This window comes from Gymnodraco acuticeps, unplaced genomic scaffold, assembly GCF_902827175.1.
Source record: "Gymnodraco acuticeps unplaced genomic scaffold, fGymAcu1.1, whole genome shotgun sequence".
Lineage (NCBI taxonomy): Eukaryota > Metazoa > Chordata > Actinopteri > Perciformes > Bathydraconidae > Gymnodraco > Gymnodraco acuticeps.
In genome coordinates this window covers 164495-179308 of record NW_022991538.1, presented here as the reverse complement: position 1 = coordinate 179308, position 14814 = coordinate 164495, and the positions used below count along the sequence as shown (strand labels likewise).

General features: G+C 40.6%; 2 protein-coding genes across 8 annotated transcripts in view; one reads left to right on the top strand and one right to left on the bottom strand.

Annotated features, from left to right (window-relative positions):
* Nucleotides 1-14814, top strand: part of leng9 (leukocyte receptor cluster (LRC) member 9) — a 20931-nt gene extending 6117 nt beyond the window's left edge. Inside the window, exons 1-8 of one of the 6 annotated variants that reach the window (XM_034197171.1) lie at nt 7036-7236; nt 7514-7651; nt 10159-10246; nt 11106-11224; nt 11353-11679; nt 11802-12021; nt 12488-12611; nt 12856-14814. In XM_034197171.1, coding sequence (XP_034053062.1) covers nt 7522-7651; nt 10159-10246; nt 11106-11224; nt 11353-11679; nt 11802-12021; nt 12488-12611; nt 12856-13485 — 1638 coding nt within the window. In that variant the 5' untranslated portion in view covers nt 7036-7236; nt 7514-7521 and the 3' untranslated portion in view covers nt 13486-14814. Of the gene's footprint in view, nt 1-7035; nt 7237-7266; nt 7403-7513; nt 7652-10158; nt 10247-11105; nt 11225-11352; nt 11680-11798; nt 12022-12487; nt 12612-12855 lie in introns of those variants that run through there. The other 5 variants (XM_034197165.1, XM_034197169.1, XM_034197166.1 and 2 more) reach the window with 5 other exon arrangements.
* Nucleotides 293-6962, bottom strand: flcn (folliculin). 2 transcript variants are annotated; one of them, XM_034197163.1, is made up of 12 exons: nt 6719-6962; nt 6164-6376; nt 5868-6026; nt 5540-5761; nt 5253-5419; nt 5064-5155; nt 3833-3996; nt 3504-3617; nt 2541-2664; nt 2284-2409; nt 977-1079; nt 293-899 (listed from the first exon to the last, which is right to left on the bottom strand). In XM_034197163.1, exons 2-12 carry the CDS (start codon nt 6374-6376, stop codon nt 692-694), a joined length of 1692 nt encoding a protein of 563 aa, XP_034053054.1. In that variant the 5' UTR covers nt 6719-6962; the 3' UTR covers nt 293-691. The 2 variants fall into 2 exon arrangements, with proteins under 2 accessions (XP_034053054.1, XP_034053055.1); XM_034197164.1 differs by having other exon boundaries at nt 5880-6026; nt 6719-6961.

Sequence of the window (14814 nt, the reverse complement as noted above, 5' to 3'; positions counted from 1 at the left end):
GAAAAGCTTTTTAGTGGCTCAGTGTGCAAATGGCTCATTAGGAAGCCAAAATCCTGCTGATGTGGTCGTCCGTACTGGAGCGAGGCCGTGTTATGCAACCACATTGTACATTTCAGGACACCAAAAACCTTAACAGTGTTGTCTTACACCACTTGGGGTATGTTGGCTGACAGCCATTCGATCAAGCGAGTGGGAGCTTGCCGAGAAAAATGCTGCCCCCCCCAATCCACTCCCTATTTATTCTTCCTGTTCACCACAAGATGGAGCCAATAAAAAAAAAAGGATGTGAGAGTGACTGTTCATATTCATTTTATTTTATCAGAAAAAGAGTAAACAAAGTGCAAAGTCTGTTTGTAATAAGTTAAACTTCACATATTAGTATAAATAGGTCATCTACAATAATTCCCTTTGACAAACTAATATATTATTTAAACTGACCAAACGTGTTAATCTGTGTAGGATAACAATCAGGGTTAGGAACAGTAGAATACCCATTACTTTGAAAAGCAAGAATGAATGAGAAAAACAGGTTGGTGACCCAATCACATTAGTCTTTCATCTACTGAAATCCCAAACAGTTCACAAAACTGACGATGAATGGATAGCAGCTTTCGCTTTCCCTTCATTAGTATTTCCCCCTCTTTTCAGCTCCCTTTATTTCACCTCCTCTACCTCCTCCCCCCTCTCTTTGTCACTGGCTGGGGCTCCTCTCCCCTCCTCGGACGGCTGTCATTAAATGACTCTTGTAGGTTTTGCTGAGTCCAGTCATCCAGAACTTGAGCAGCCTGACGTTGTCCTCCTCGCCCGTCCCTGTGGCGCCAAGCAGGGCCAGAACCTTCTGTGTGTCCTCCCTCCCTCGCCCGTCCACTTTGGAGAACTTGAACAGCACTTTGACTTTACTGAAAGATAGAATCGGCTATGAGAATCGCACTCAAACCCTGGATGTGGTCTGTTAAAGTAAATGGATGCTACTCACTTCATCCACTCTTCCTTCAGACACAGCAGGCAGTGAGACACGACGTCCACAGACAAGTTCTCATTAGACAGAGCCACCTCAAGCTTGTTCAGTAACGTGGGACCTGGAAAAAAGAGGACAAAATGGTTTGAAATGTCATCATATGGTTGTTAGTCTTAAAGGTCCCATGTCATGCTTTTCTGGTTATTACCCGTCCCCTTGTGTGTTATGTAGTTTCTATGCATGTAAACGGTCTGCAAAGTCACAAACCATCAAAGTACACCCTGTAGCGAGTAAAACTCTAACACAGAAAATACCTGTCTATGCTGCCCCAGAACGCCTCGTTGGAGATTTCTCTTTTTCTTCCTGGGTACAGTGACGTATTTGAGTATAGTGACGTAACATAATCCGCGGAGCCGTTACGTTATGTCTGCGGAGCCGTTACATTAGGAGGTCCGCGGACTTCCTCACACACACACACACACAATCTTTTCTCAGCTGCAGCTCCGCGGATTTCTCAGCCTGAGACGGCAGGACGCGGCGAGGCTGCGAGTCTGGTTTCGGGCTGGGTTTTGCTGTGTCTCGCAGACGGCCACTGGGCTCACAGGGAGGGGGGGGGGCAGGAGCTCCAACAAGCCGTTTAGGACAGAGAGTGAATACACATACTATACAGAGATGCTGTATGAGAAACCAATGTGAGTTTGGAAAATTGCACAATATAAATCTCTTCTAGTAGACCTCAACAATGGAATTATGATCAGTGGAAATGGCCATGACATGGGACCTTTAAGTACAACCAATTTCAAAGTTGGTCTAAACATGCTTCCTGCCAACTTAAATAACTCCCTTTTGTCCAGCTAATCTCAAGAATTTGCTGATAAAACAGTATTGAATGAAAGCAGGTGTAAAGATAGGCTGTGGGCCAAAGAACACATCACTTTTTAATGCAGAGCCATATCCTGAAACGGGACATGTCTTAATAATTCCTCTATTTTTGCATTACATATACATAACTTTCACAGTGTGTATTATGAATTTAAGATTATACCCAAATAATGATAAGATGTTTATCTTAAAAAGGTTCAAATAAACAGTGTTTCAGTTGTACTGATCTACATAAAAACATCATATTTGACATCTGTAAAAATCAAACATTTTGAAGTTAATAATAGCTGTAAAATTGTTACAATAAGTACAATATTCCCTCTGAAATGTAGTTAAGTATAATTTTGAGATGGCACAGAGGGGAAAGTACAAGTCCCTTAAAATTGTACAGTACTGCAATGTTATTTCCAACATTTATAACTTCAGGTGTGCCCGATGCTCACCCCTGTCTGTGGGCTGTGTGTTGGCACTGCTGATGGTGAACTGATAGAGTGCGGAGATATCGTATTCACCAACTGCACAGATCCGCCCGTTTCTCTCTATGCTGACATCCACTAGCACTGAAAAGTCTGCGTCATAAACAAAAGAAAGGTTACGTCAACATAAGATGACTTGCTTGTACAAGCCTAAAGCCTCTAACAGCAGATCTTAAAGGTAATGTAGAGTCATCTACAGTGTAAATCCACAGAGGCTCTGGTACCTGAGGAGCTGACGTGCGTAGGAATATGCACATCTGGGCTGAGACCCAGAAAGTTGCATTTGTAGGCCTCTTCATACTGAGCACTGTATGGCACCGAGCACACACAGCCTACTGGGAGCAAAGACTGATGGGAAACAGGACAGAGAATCACATTATAAACATGCACTCATCCACTCAGTTATTTTGTTGATATTTTGACATGGAAAAGCACAGTTTTAAATAATAATGCTAATGATCACGGAATTTAATTTAGCTGCTTCAGTTTCAGGAGGTATTCATGCTGCCTCAATGTCTTACAGTCGTGGTTCACTCGGGCACTCTGGTAGAACTGAATCATTGTTACCTTTATTAGTCACAATTGTGCTTTCCTACAACTCGTAATGTCTGCTGTGAACAGACATAGGAAGTAGTAGGAGACTTCCAACATTGTAATTGTAACAATTTACAAAACAATCTTCAAAATGATCACACGTTTTTTTTCCCACAGCGGATAAGAAACACTAATCGTGTAATCAAAGCGGTTACATGCTCAGTCTCGTTTGTGTATTTTGCATGGAGAGGTAGGCAAAGCGTGTACGGGCAAAAAAGATTTCAAGGTGTGCAATGATAGCTTCACTAATATCATCACTTCAGGCAGGAATTTGATATATATTTGTGGAGAAACTAACTGAAACTTAATCCATTACTATCACTTCATATCACATCAAATATGGCGACTTAAAAGGTTATTAATCTTTTCAATTCAGCATTTTTCACTCTGACTAATTCATCTTAATAAAAAGAAACTGAAGTGTTAAATAATTGTAAGAGTTATAATTGTGTAAAACTACCCAGTATTTAACTTTTACAAGGGCTCACTTAATGGGGACCCTCAAAGGAGTTATCACTTGTCCTAATTCATATTTACCCACATCATTATGACACTAACGAGGCAGAGTGGAGTGCCGCAGCAGAGTGAACTACCTTGAGCACTGTAAAGGCAGACTGGATGAGCCCGGGGTCAGCGCCTCTCCATATCACTTGATTTCCCATGAGCACGTGCCACACTAGCTGACGAAACTCAGCAACCCCGAGGACCTGCGGAGCAAATCAAACTGTAATGTTCAACAGTTCACAGAAACCTTATGTGAACTAAAGTAAATATGAAGCCATGAAACTATATATTCTTGAAAAAACTGTTGGAAACGCTGTGCCTCATCAAAAGGAGAGGAGACAATAACCTTTTCCCTTCATGTTCTTTTTCAGTTTTCTGCAGACAAAATGACACGCTGTAAAAGTACCTAAAAGTGTACCTGTCTCAAATGCCTCAGGGACCTGAATTTCGGCCCTGGTAGTTCATTTAAGTTTGCATCATCACACAGGAAGTCGAGGCCCAGCTTGCTCTCTGATTGGTGCCGCTGTGACGTAGAATCGCCTCCTTCTGCTCCCTCCCAGCAGCTCATTTCCTCCTCTTGCTCTTTTGGAAACAGAAAATGACATTAGAACATTAATAGTGATGATCAAATGTTTTCAAGCTCATTACCAAAGTGGGGAAATTCCACTGGAAATGTTGTTGGTCTATTATATATCACACTCCTTATATAGAGTGTGATGTGCACATGAAACCATTTCCGAACTGAAATCAGCTCTTTACATCTCAACTGTTATCTATGACTCATTTCCAGAAGTATCCAGTGACTGAGCATGTAAACTTTAAAAAACAACAACTTTAAAAACCTATTTCTACAAATTGCAATTTTTATTTGTGTTGCTTTTATATTGGTTATAGCATTTTTTTTCATGTGGTTTTTACTGTGTATGTATTCATCACTTGTTATCTGTGATTTTGACAAGTGCTTCAGACATTTTTTAAATGAATATTAAAATATTATTCTAATAGGGAAAAGGGTATTACAATTCCACAATCAAAGGGCCACACTGGCCCCGGAAATACCTCTTTTAATCTTTTAAGCACTTTCTAAATCTTGACTAAAAATGTAGTAAACACTTTCTGTAAAAGCAGTGTGTTCAATGGCTCAGTGAATAACACTGTTTTCCGGCCAGTGTCAATGCACTAAACTGACCCAGTAAATCCCAGGAGACTGCAAACACATGAAATCGGCTAATAACATCCTCCAGCAGGAAGCCAAACCTTGCCTGGAAGGCAGGACATGTTGAAGCATTTCCAAGGTAAATAATCTTCCAATAATGTTTTTGTATCACCAGACTTTGTTTTTTAACTTCAACTTTTACCCAGTTCAGGGCATGAACAGATTGTAGTACTAGAAATGTATTAATATTGACAAATTCCGAAACATATTGCACATTAAAATAAATAAAAGTTTTTTTGTTTAAGTTCTTACATATCATATTCTACTAGTCAACCCTTTCGCTACGAAGTTAAGAAAGATGGGCGTGGTCTGAACTATGGGGGTAGAACAAGGGGAAGGGGCCATCACTATTTAGTATCTAGTTAAACAATGATTATATTTGCAGAATAAACTACACATTTTGTATCACTGTAAGATGTCATAATGTGACTACCTGACTGTCTCTCTATGAGCACCAGTGTGTCCTCAGTGGGCGCTCCCTCCAGCAGCTTCTCTGTCAGACGACTTCCACATGCCTTCAGCAGCCTGGAGACAATGTGAAAACACAAATCCACATCTCTAGGTGAGCCATTACAGACCACAGCCTGTTTGTCTGAGCAGGGCTGACTGGACGTTGACTCACCAGCTGAAGGAGGAGTGCAGGCTGGCCCACAGGTTGGGATGCTGGGTAAGAGAAGTTAGAGACCGGGCTGCATTGCCACTCCTTTGGTGTGGAAACACTGCAGGGGAAAAGACACTGTTCATCCTCACCGATCGCTGGGGACACACTCCCTGTTCAATATCGAACACCTGATGGAGAGAACAGTACCAAGACATTAGGCGCCCTAATAGATTTGCACCAATCAAGAACTTTATAATTCTATTTGAGTTATCTGAATTATGCATGGTGTGTCGATGTGTGCAACCTACCTTGAGGGCTGTGCTTTGCAGGCTCTGTATAGTGAGTCTGAGGTGGCATAACAGGAAAGGCCAGGAGTTGATAAGGTAGATCCTGTCCATTGCTACCATGACAATACTGTACCAGCGCTGGAAGCCCCTGGCCAGGCTGTCTTTGATAAAGAAGGTGTGTGAAAAAACAAAACCATGTTGCTCATCTCCAAAGAAAATTGGTCCTTCACGGCCGGGACACACCTGGCAAAACAGAGAAATATAGGTAGAAGTAAATATAAAGAGAGAAGTTTATTTAACGCATGAGATGTGTGACATCTCACACACACACACATACATGCAGACGTAGGTCACTGTTTACCTCACAGCTGAGGCTGCGTACGCAGGCCTGGCGGACAACGCTGAATAGCTGTGGCTGTCTGGGATGCTGGTGGCTCAGGAAGCGTATGCCTGTTTCATCATCAATGCTCACAAAACCCGGGTGAGATGCAGGAAGAGATCGACATCCCTATGAGCCAATGAGAGAGGAAAATGTGTACTTTGAGATGGATTTGACAGGACTCACCAGCATACGAGAAAGTCATAGTTAAGAGTGTTTTTGTACAGAAGACAGGTAGAATGGATTGTAACAGCTTCTCTCCTCACCTCACACATTTCTCCTCTCTGTGTGGCAGAGCTGTTGGCCCTCATGGTCAGCCCTTCACCTTCCCGGTCCCCATCTCGGTCTCTGTCCCCGGGCCCCGCGGTACCTGCAAGGGATGAAGGGGATGGGGATGGAGGATGCAGTGCCTCGGTGCAAAACAACGTCCGAGGGCCATGGAGCTCACAGAAGTGACAGAGAGCAACCAGAGCATTCATCTGAAATGGACATAAGAGTTATGAAAAGTATTTTTGTACTATTATGTTTGAGCAAGCATTTCAATACATAACATTGAACATTAAAATACAACTGATGTGTTAATGGACTTAAGCCAGTGGAAGAACAAACCACTCTGCACTTTGCCAATGCAATTTCCCTCTTTCTGTGTGTATGAATTGTATGTTGAACTGTGTATGGTGACTGATATTGTATCTTTGCCAGTGCCAAAGACACATTTCCATAAAATGTAATGGACAATAAAATATTCTGAATCTAAATGGCATTAATAGGTTGCAGTATGGTTAACACATGGTAATTACAGTTGATATCAGATGTCTTACCTTCAGCACAGCGACAAGTTCAACAATTGACTCAATGGTACTTCACGAAGGGACATTCATTGTTCACAACGTCAAAACGCGGTTATGTAAAAGGCGACATATTAAAACATCAAATATTCACTTAGTCCGTTTTGCAAAAATCCATGATTCCCAGAGTGTCATATTAAGGTTTTGGACACTTTTCTCGTGGTGTTTTCCTCCTGTGTGCAGCTGCTGACAACAACACAGCCGGTCACATGACGCCGCAGTCATGCGCTCGAGTACAAGTGACGCATGGCATTTGGCTGCGCGAGCTGTTTCTCAATTTTACCCGTGAAGTCGAAATGTTTCGATTATTTTTTAAAGCGATAAGAAGGCCTTTAAACAACATGTGTATGCGCAAAGATAACAAGTTATGTAATGTATTTATAGAGGCTTTTTTAGACTGAAAACACAAAAACTACATTTCCCATGATTCAGTGTGCGATAACAAACTCAGGGTCAAAGGGCGGTTAAAATAAGCATCGCGAGCTCCTTCGGTTAGTATGTTTAATATTTTCTTGGGGATCTTTAGAGACATGTTTATCTTGTTTGTTTATATCTGAATAAGTTTTATCTCAATGAGTTGTTGAATTCAAACAGTTCCTTAAAAAAAAACGCTAGACAATCACTTCCTCATTGCCTGAGTTGTTATTTTAGAATTAGGTATGTCCGGTTTACTTCAAGTAATTCATTGTCAGCTCAAACAAGTATAGCAGCAAACACCACAGTGACACAGCAGACCTTTTTGAAGTAACATTTCCTTTTAAATCACAGGTTTGATCATGGCATCAGACGGATTAGGAGGACCACCAGAGGAGCAGGCAGAGGAGGGGACCCCCCTGACAGAAACACCCAGTGAGGAGGCAGGGGTTCCCCCTAACTGTGGAAAAGACACCTTAAGAGCCCGAGCAGGTAAATCCTCCTGATACACAGACACTGATTGTTGTTGTTTACTTCATTTAAGACATGACATACAGGTGAGTCACACATTAAATAGACTGATATACCTGCTGGTCTATTACCAAACTCAGTCTGATTCTTTTTATTTTAATACTTTATTGTTGTAATTTGTGTGCAGTGGAACACAAATGTACAGGAGAGCTGAACAGACATGTCATATCATGCACATTAGAGCTGATATGTTATCAGTAGTCAGCTTTGTGTTAAGGGTTACTTTTTCCAATACTCTCAGGAAGTAAGGATCCCCTTTAAGGCCTTATAGTCTCAGTCCCTCTCGTCGTCAAAGGGAATTACCATTACTATTGTCTTATGACATATATCTAGCACATTAACCCAGTGTAAATCTATTAGGTACATACATCACAGACACATACTAGATTTCAATGTCAAATCCATATTTATACATAATAACCAACTTTAAAGAATACAAATGTGATAATACTGGTAAACCACATCCTAGTATCAACGGTGGGGACACAATCATTAACTTTTTTGCTATAATTTACACAGTCGTATGAAATATGACCAAGACCTTTAATTATTTCATAAAGAAATTTATATTTACCCATTTATCTTTAAACAAGTAATTATAAATAATACCCAAATAATTATAAAATTATATTATACAAAACTCAGTATTGATTTTTATTCTGTCACTATCACTAGCCAATAGGATTGGATTGCTGACAAAATGTAATATATGTGAAAGTGAGCAGCTAATGTTTTGTTACATATTTTCTGAAATAGACGGTGTCCTCATGTTGCCCAGTCTATGAAACCTTTCTGTGTTGCTGTAAGCAATTAGATTTCTGCTAAATGTGATGTTATCATGTTGCTGAAACCCCTTACCGTCAAAGGCGGTGTGCTGAAATGACCGAAAACATTTTGATTTCATGCTGGGTGACTGCTGGTAATGTGTCAGGGGTCAAGGAAGTGAGTCAAAAGAGAGCCGCAAGTATTGGCACTGAACCGCAAATCCGGTATAAAAAAGAGATTTAGTACCAACATCTGCTTAATTACCGTGTACTACCGGGATGATACCAACACAGACTTTCCAAGGAAATAAGTATTAATTATATCAAGTATTACGTTACCCAGTCACCTCCAGTCTGATTTATACACCAAGCAGTTTAAAGACTGCTCAAGTTGTTTAAGTTCTCCCATGACTTGTGAACCTGTGCCAGTGTGCGATCTCTCAGTGGGAAGACAGATATTACCGCGCATCATCAAAAGATTTAATGAATGAGTCACATCCAGTTTTGGAAATAGCATTCCCGGGTGTCTGTTTTGTGTTTGAGTTTATAGGCAACTGCAGAGCAAATATTTGGCATTTGTCCTCTTCCAAGTGTGTTAGAGAGGAAACATAGTTTTGTGCATATCTTTTTTCCACTCCCTGTTTTCTCTAGGGGATTAACCCCTTATTCATCCCATCGTTGTCTTATTAGACCTGCTTAAGATCACCAGAAGGAATCTACTACATTTCTGTATTTTAATTTGAGTTCAGGTGTTTGGTCATTGTTTTCCCTAAAGTCTGTACATTGAACATCATCATATCTACCATCTTTTTATATTACTTTGGTAAAATGTATTATGTGGATTTATGAATATGACAGGCATTTTAATATTTAATTAGATCACTCTACAGAATTCTTTTGAGAAAAATAAATATTCATAAATCCAATTTCTTAAGCAAAGAGGTGACTAGAGGTGACTTTCCAGATACAAAAATAAATGTCCTCTATATCCGATTGTCTAAACAAAAAAGTTGTTAATCAAATAACCCCTGCAAACCTTACGATATTTATGTAACTGCTATTTTTTAAATATGTTAGCCTACAATTGTTAGTCCCACTGGCATGTTCATAGTTATAGCCTCAAGTTTTAAACATGAGGTGTTGTAAACCTACTGGTTTCAATTAAAAATAATCTGGCACACACAAACATATCTCACCTACAAAGAGGCTCATATAGGAGACACTATAAAACAACAATAAAGAACCTTGAACAACTCAACATATATTGAACACAAAGTGCAGTAACAGATGGCTTACTTCCTGCTCTTAGTCTGACTTTCACAAAATACATTATACATATATTTGACTTATTCTACCTGCCGCCTTAAGTTTACCATCAGAACTCTGATCTGAGAGCATCCCGCTGTTATATGTATTTGAATGGTTAATAGAAACTGCTTTAAACTCGCAGGGTGTCATTTCCTGTCTCCTGTCTCCTCTCTTTTTTTTCTTTTTTTTCTTAGTCAATTTATTGAGCCACTGCCTGACTCTTACTCACACTGTTGCGGCCCACAAGCTGCTGAGTTAAAAATGTTTTGCGATCATGTTTGTGGAAATGTTTTCTATAAATTCTTTACTCTTAACCCGAGAGAAACCCTTCAACATGCTGGTGTTATGTACAGATACTCGTTACAAAATGTCCTGCTTACTTCCCTCTGTGGTCAGCAGAGCAAGATGAGAACAGAGTCGACGTGTGCCGGTTTTTCCTGATGGGGAAGTGTCATTTCGGCCCCAGATGTCGTTTCTCTCACAGGTTTGCTTGCTTTTCCTTCTTCAGTCAACTTACCAGCAGGATTAAGAATGACTTTGAAATGTTCTTGTTAGCTTTTCTCCACATGTACATTTATTTCTAATAACTGCAACACTAAATGGTTCAAACATGATCATAACACCAAGGTAGCTAGAATGTTAAATGATGGCTGCCTGAATGTTGAAGGATAGGTTCTAATTGTATTCATTTTAAACAATAATCACAAACCCAAATGCACACTGAAAGTATAATTAGTAGCTGTATTTGTTCTTTGCCCATAAGGGTGGCAAAAATATCCTTCTTCAAGTTATGGAGGAACAAATCTAAAGTCCTAATTCTGCAACAATTTCAGAAATTAATTAAATCACTTTTCTGGGCATTTGAGTAATGACAGAGTTGAAAATAGTGTGGACCTTTCCTTTTAATGTTGCTCAACCTGGATACAGAAGATTCCTCCAAAGTTTGTATTTATTTATTTCTCCTTTCAACAAATTCATTTTTAATACATTTAACAATAAAGAGGTTAAAAATTGTGGTAGCTATACGCGGTACTATAATTTCATTCATGCCTTCTAGAATACTATTCCCTTGTTACAAGTGTGCCTTTTTGAAAATTGATTGAAGTACTGTATATTGTGTTTATTTATTATTTCTATTGGTCAACCACTGCTCATATTGCTCACCAGTCTGGCACTAATACGCAGCTATGACTAAATATGGGTGCTGTTCAAAGTTCAGCAGGCTGCATGAAGGTTAATCTGTGTCAAATGGAATTAAGACTAAGAGCATTTTTTTCTCCATCTGTCATTTTTCCCGTGTGTGTTCTGACATTTTTTCCACTCTGGTTGCTCTCTTATCTTAGTAACCCATCAGGAGATGATTCAGGGTCAGCTGACCAGGATGACACACAGGAAGGGGAGAAGACGGAAAACCCCAAGAATAAAGTGAACAAAACAAGAGAGCCGAAATATGAGCCAAAAGGTTACTCGCACATGTCATCTGATAGTGACAACGTGATCCATATATTAATGTTTTTTATTCAAATCAAATCATACCCAGTAACCCTTCCAGTGATATGCTTTTGTTATTTATATCTTACTCTCCTGCAGAGGTGAACAAAAAGCCTCGCATGCGCACCGCCGATGAGGTTATCTCTCGGATCCTGTGGGACCAGTCGGCGGATGGATCAGAATTTGTTGTTGGGTACGTGGACCGTTTCCTCGGTGTTCTGGAGCGTCCCTTCAACGACTTCAACTGGGACACAGACCCGTGCGACTGCGACTACACCGTGGAGCTGGCCCTGCCTCGACACAGGATCCAGTACTTCACCTACAGAGGGCACCGCGTCTGGGACCGCCACAGCAGGACCGACCGGGTGTTCGGCTCCACCGGCCAATCTCTGGCTCCCCCCTTTGGAGGGGTGGAGGAAGTAAAGGGTAAGGATGGACCCCACCTAACATACACCCAGATACTCACTGATATGCAGACACATTACAAAAGCCAGGACTTCTTTACAGGATTCATACTTACCAAATATAGCATTTTGTTTCCCAAGAAGTGAACACAGAGGAGCCGCCGCCTGCTGTCAGGGAGCACCTGCAGGATGAGTGTGAAACAGAGGAGGGTACTCCAACTGAGAACACACATCAGGAGGAAGAGGAGCAAAGTGAGATGAATATTCACAGCCCTGCTGGAACAGAAGCAGCTCCAGAGTGTGGAGGAGACACTTCTCCAGGAGAGGAGGCACCACCATGTGTTATGGAGGAGGCTGCAATGAGGTCTGATGTTCATTCATTAAGGGACAGTTTACAAGAGCATTTTTACAGCATGTTCTCGGTCACAGTGATCAATTCAGAGCATCCTCAGCTTTCTGAAACTTTTTCATAATCAAATAATATATTTCTTTATAGTAGATTATAGCTTTTAAAATAATATTTGGGTTTTAGACTGTTGGTTGTACAACATTGATACATTTGAAGATGACATGTTTGGACTGAGGGAAATTGTTACAAGCTTTCATTTTCTAGACAAAACTATTATTCTTAATTGGTCGATTGGATTGGTTTGCTCATGTGTGTGAGTGTGGCTTTGTTAATATGAATTTAGAAAATATTTGTTATTGTACTGTGTCCATAAGACATAAGATTTTACATTAGGGCAACTGTATGTCATGTGATCTTATTAGCAATGTTGCAAGATTCATCCTGTCTCTTGAGTAATATGACTCACTTGTTTTGATTTAAGCCCTGAGGCTTCGTCCGACCCATCATCCTTATCCCAAAAAGACGGAGCAGACGGACAAGAGGGGAATGAGGAAGGGGACGTTGCAGACTGGCAGGAAAGCTTGGACGGCAAAGAAGATGCTTCGGTGGGTACAGCACAATTCACCCTGAAATAAACCTTTATGTTTTGCATTTACAGTTCAGTTCTCAGTTCAAATCTTAATATTATTTATCCTCTTGCCTTCAGAGATCTTTTTAAAACCAGATTGTTTAACAGTGAGTTTTGTGTGAAAGATAGCAGCCGTGGAATTGTCTGATTGATTTCAAATCGACTGGGACTAGATTTCATTCAGAGAGTCAACAAATTACTTTAAAAATGTCTATTTCCAGAAATCAGCACCTCTGGAGCAACGAGAGCAGAAGAACAGTGGTCGCCCCCCTAAAAAGAAGCCCACGCACTTCATCACCTTCAGGGCCAACACTCCTGCCGTCCTGTCTGGCTTCCAGCAGCTGCAGGAGGAGATCACCTCCGTCCTGCCCTCCTCGGCCCCTCACTGGCAGTTGGCCAACACGCTCCACGTCACGATGTGCCTTCTGAATTTGCCTGGCCCAGCGGAGGTAGCCACCGCTGCAGAGGTCCTCAAAAAGTTTGCTCATTTCGATCGAAACCCCCCGGTGGCTCTGACCTTCCCTGTGAGGCTGAAGCACTTCAACGGGAAGGTGCTGTACCTGAGCCCCCAGCCTCAGATCCACCTCCAGCAGCTGAACAGCGGCCTGCAGGAGGCCTACAGGGAGGAGGGGCTGCTACACAGGGACTCCTTCAACCCACGATACCACCTCACTCTGGCCAAGGTAGTGGGCAAGGAGGGAGAGAGGGTGTTTGATCGGGTGGGGGACCTGAAGGTGGGGAAGGGTTTACATTTTGGCCGTCTGCCGATAAACACCCTGCACCTGTGTTCCATGGGCATTTCAGAAGGAGATGATTTTTACGAGACCGTGTGCACAGTTAGTCTTCGATGATATAACACATGCACTAAATACATGTAGGTTATTACAATGGGTGCAATACCTCTGGCCACGTGGCCTTATCGACCAAATCTCATGTCTGTGTTTTAAGGTTTTATGTTTATTCAGAAAAGATGCAGAAATTCTGGTGAAGGACTTATTTATATAAAGTGCTAAAGGGAGCAAACAATTAATTAATGTTCAATTAAATTCATCTTTATTAAGATGCAAAAAGTATATGATGGTCCATCTTTAATAATATGATTTGCATGTATGTATTTTATGAATGCTTAATTGTAATGCACTATGTCCCGTACATTGGCTATTCATATTTCAAGATGAGAAATGAATGTCGTCTGCACAGAATAATAATACATGTTCTGTTCATATTGCAAGCTGATGCAATACCTCCAGAACCGGCTGAAAGCACAAGTGTTTACTTTGGCTGGCTGGACAGAAGGATATTACCCTAAAAACAGAGGTGCATTTATTTTACTCCATTTTTAATGTCATCATTTAGAGTTGTTTCTTTGTTTGTTGGTTTTAGGTGAAACATATTTAAAGTACACTAAAATGAATACAATTCATTGTAGCCTCTCCATTACAACGACTCGCTGATTTAATTTCTCGGATATTATAACATTTTAAAATGTAAAAAGTGCTTTTTCTATGCTGCTTAAAATACAGAGGTATTTTGAAGACATCACCTTGGACTTTAGGACATTTTGTTGGCCTTCTAAACATTAATTTAGTTTTATTCACCAACAATTAATACATCATTAAATTGAGAAAAGAACAAGATTAGTTGGCAATCACAATAGATATTAGTTGCATTATTAGTCAAAAAGAAACACAGTATGAATGAGGACAAACTATTCAAACTGTTGCTGTCCTGTCAGAACAGTTTTAGTTTAGGCCCTGAAGGAGACACATGTTGTTGAGTGTAAATCAGCTTTGAGACATTAAACTCACGGGACACCAGATTAGAAAACCTCCTTTTTAAAAATATAAAACGCCTAAAGTAGAATGAACATTTCCTTCTCCTCTAACTATTATCTGGTGAAACAAATAAGGGGTTTCGGGCCCGCAAACTACTACCCCGACGTTTGTATCTGCCACAACGGTTTATCTACGAGGCATGCATTGCTTACGAGGGGAAGAGATTATGTTTTCTTTACAGCTATGAATCAACCCGAGTAGTTTTACTCCGCAGCTCATAATTCCACAATTTATCTGCGTTGTATGAATATTGTATGGATGGTGTTCCCCGAGGACGATGACTTTTACAATGAATTATAACCATTAGATTGTGAAGGACATTAAATATTGAATTGGTTATTTTAA

What these genes read in the sequence shown, in the direction of transcription:
- flcn (XM_034197163.1), bottom strand. Translation starts at nt 6,376, where the DNA reads ATGAATGCTCTGGTTGCTCTCTGTCACTTCTGTGAGCTCCATGGCCCT. An exon ending in GCTGTGAGGTAAACAGTGAC is followed by an intron (nt 5,762 to 5,867) that starts CTACGTCTGCAT and finishes CTGTTTTGCCAG; the next exon opens with GTGTGTCCCGGCCGTGAAGG. An exon ending in GCTCATAGAGAGACAGTCAG is followed by an intron (nt 3,997 to 5,063) that starts GTAGTCACATTA and finishes TGTTTCCAAAAG; the next exon opens with AGCAAGAGGAGGAAATGAGC.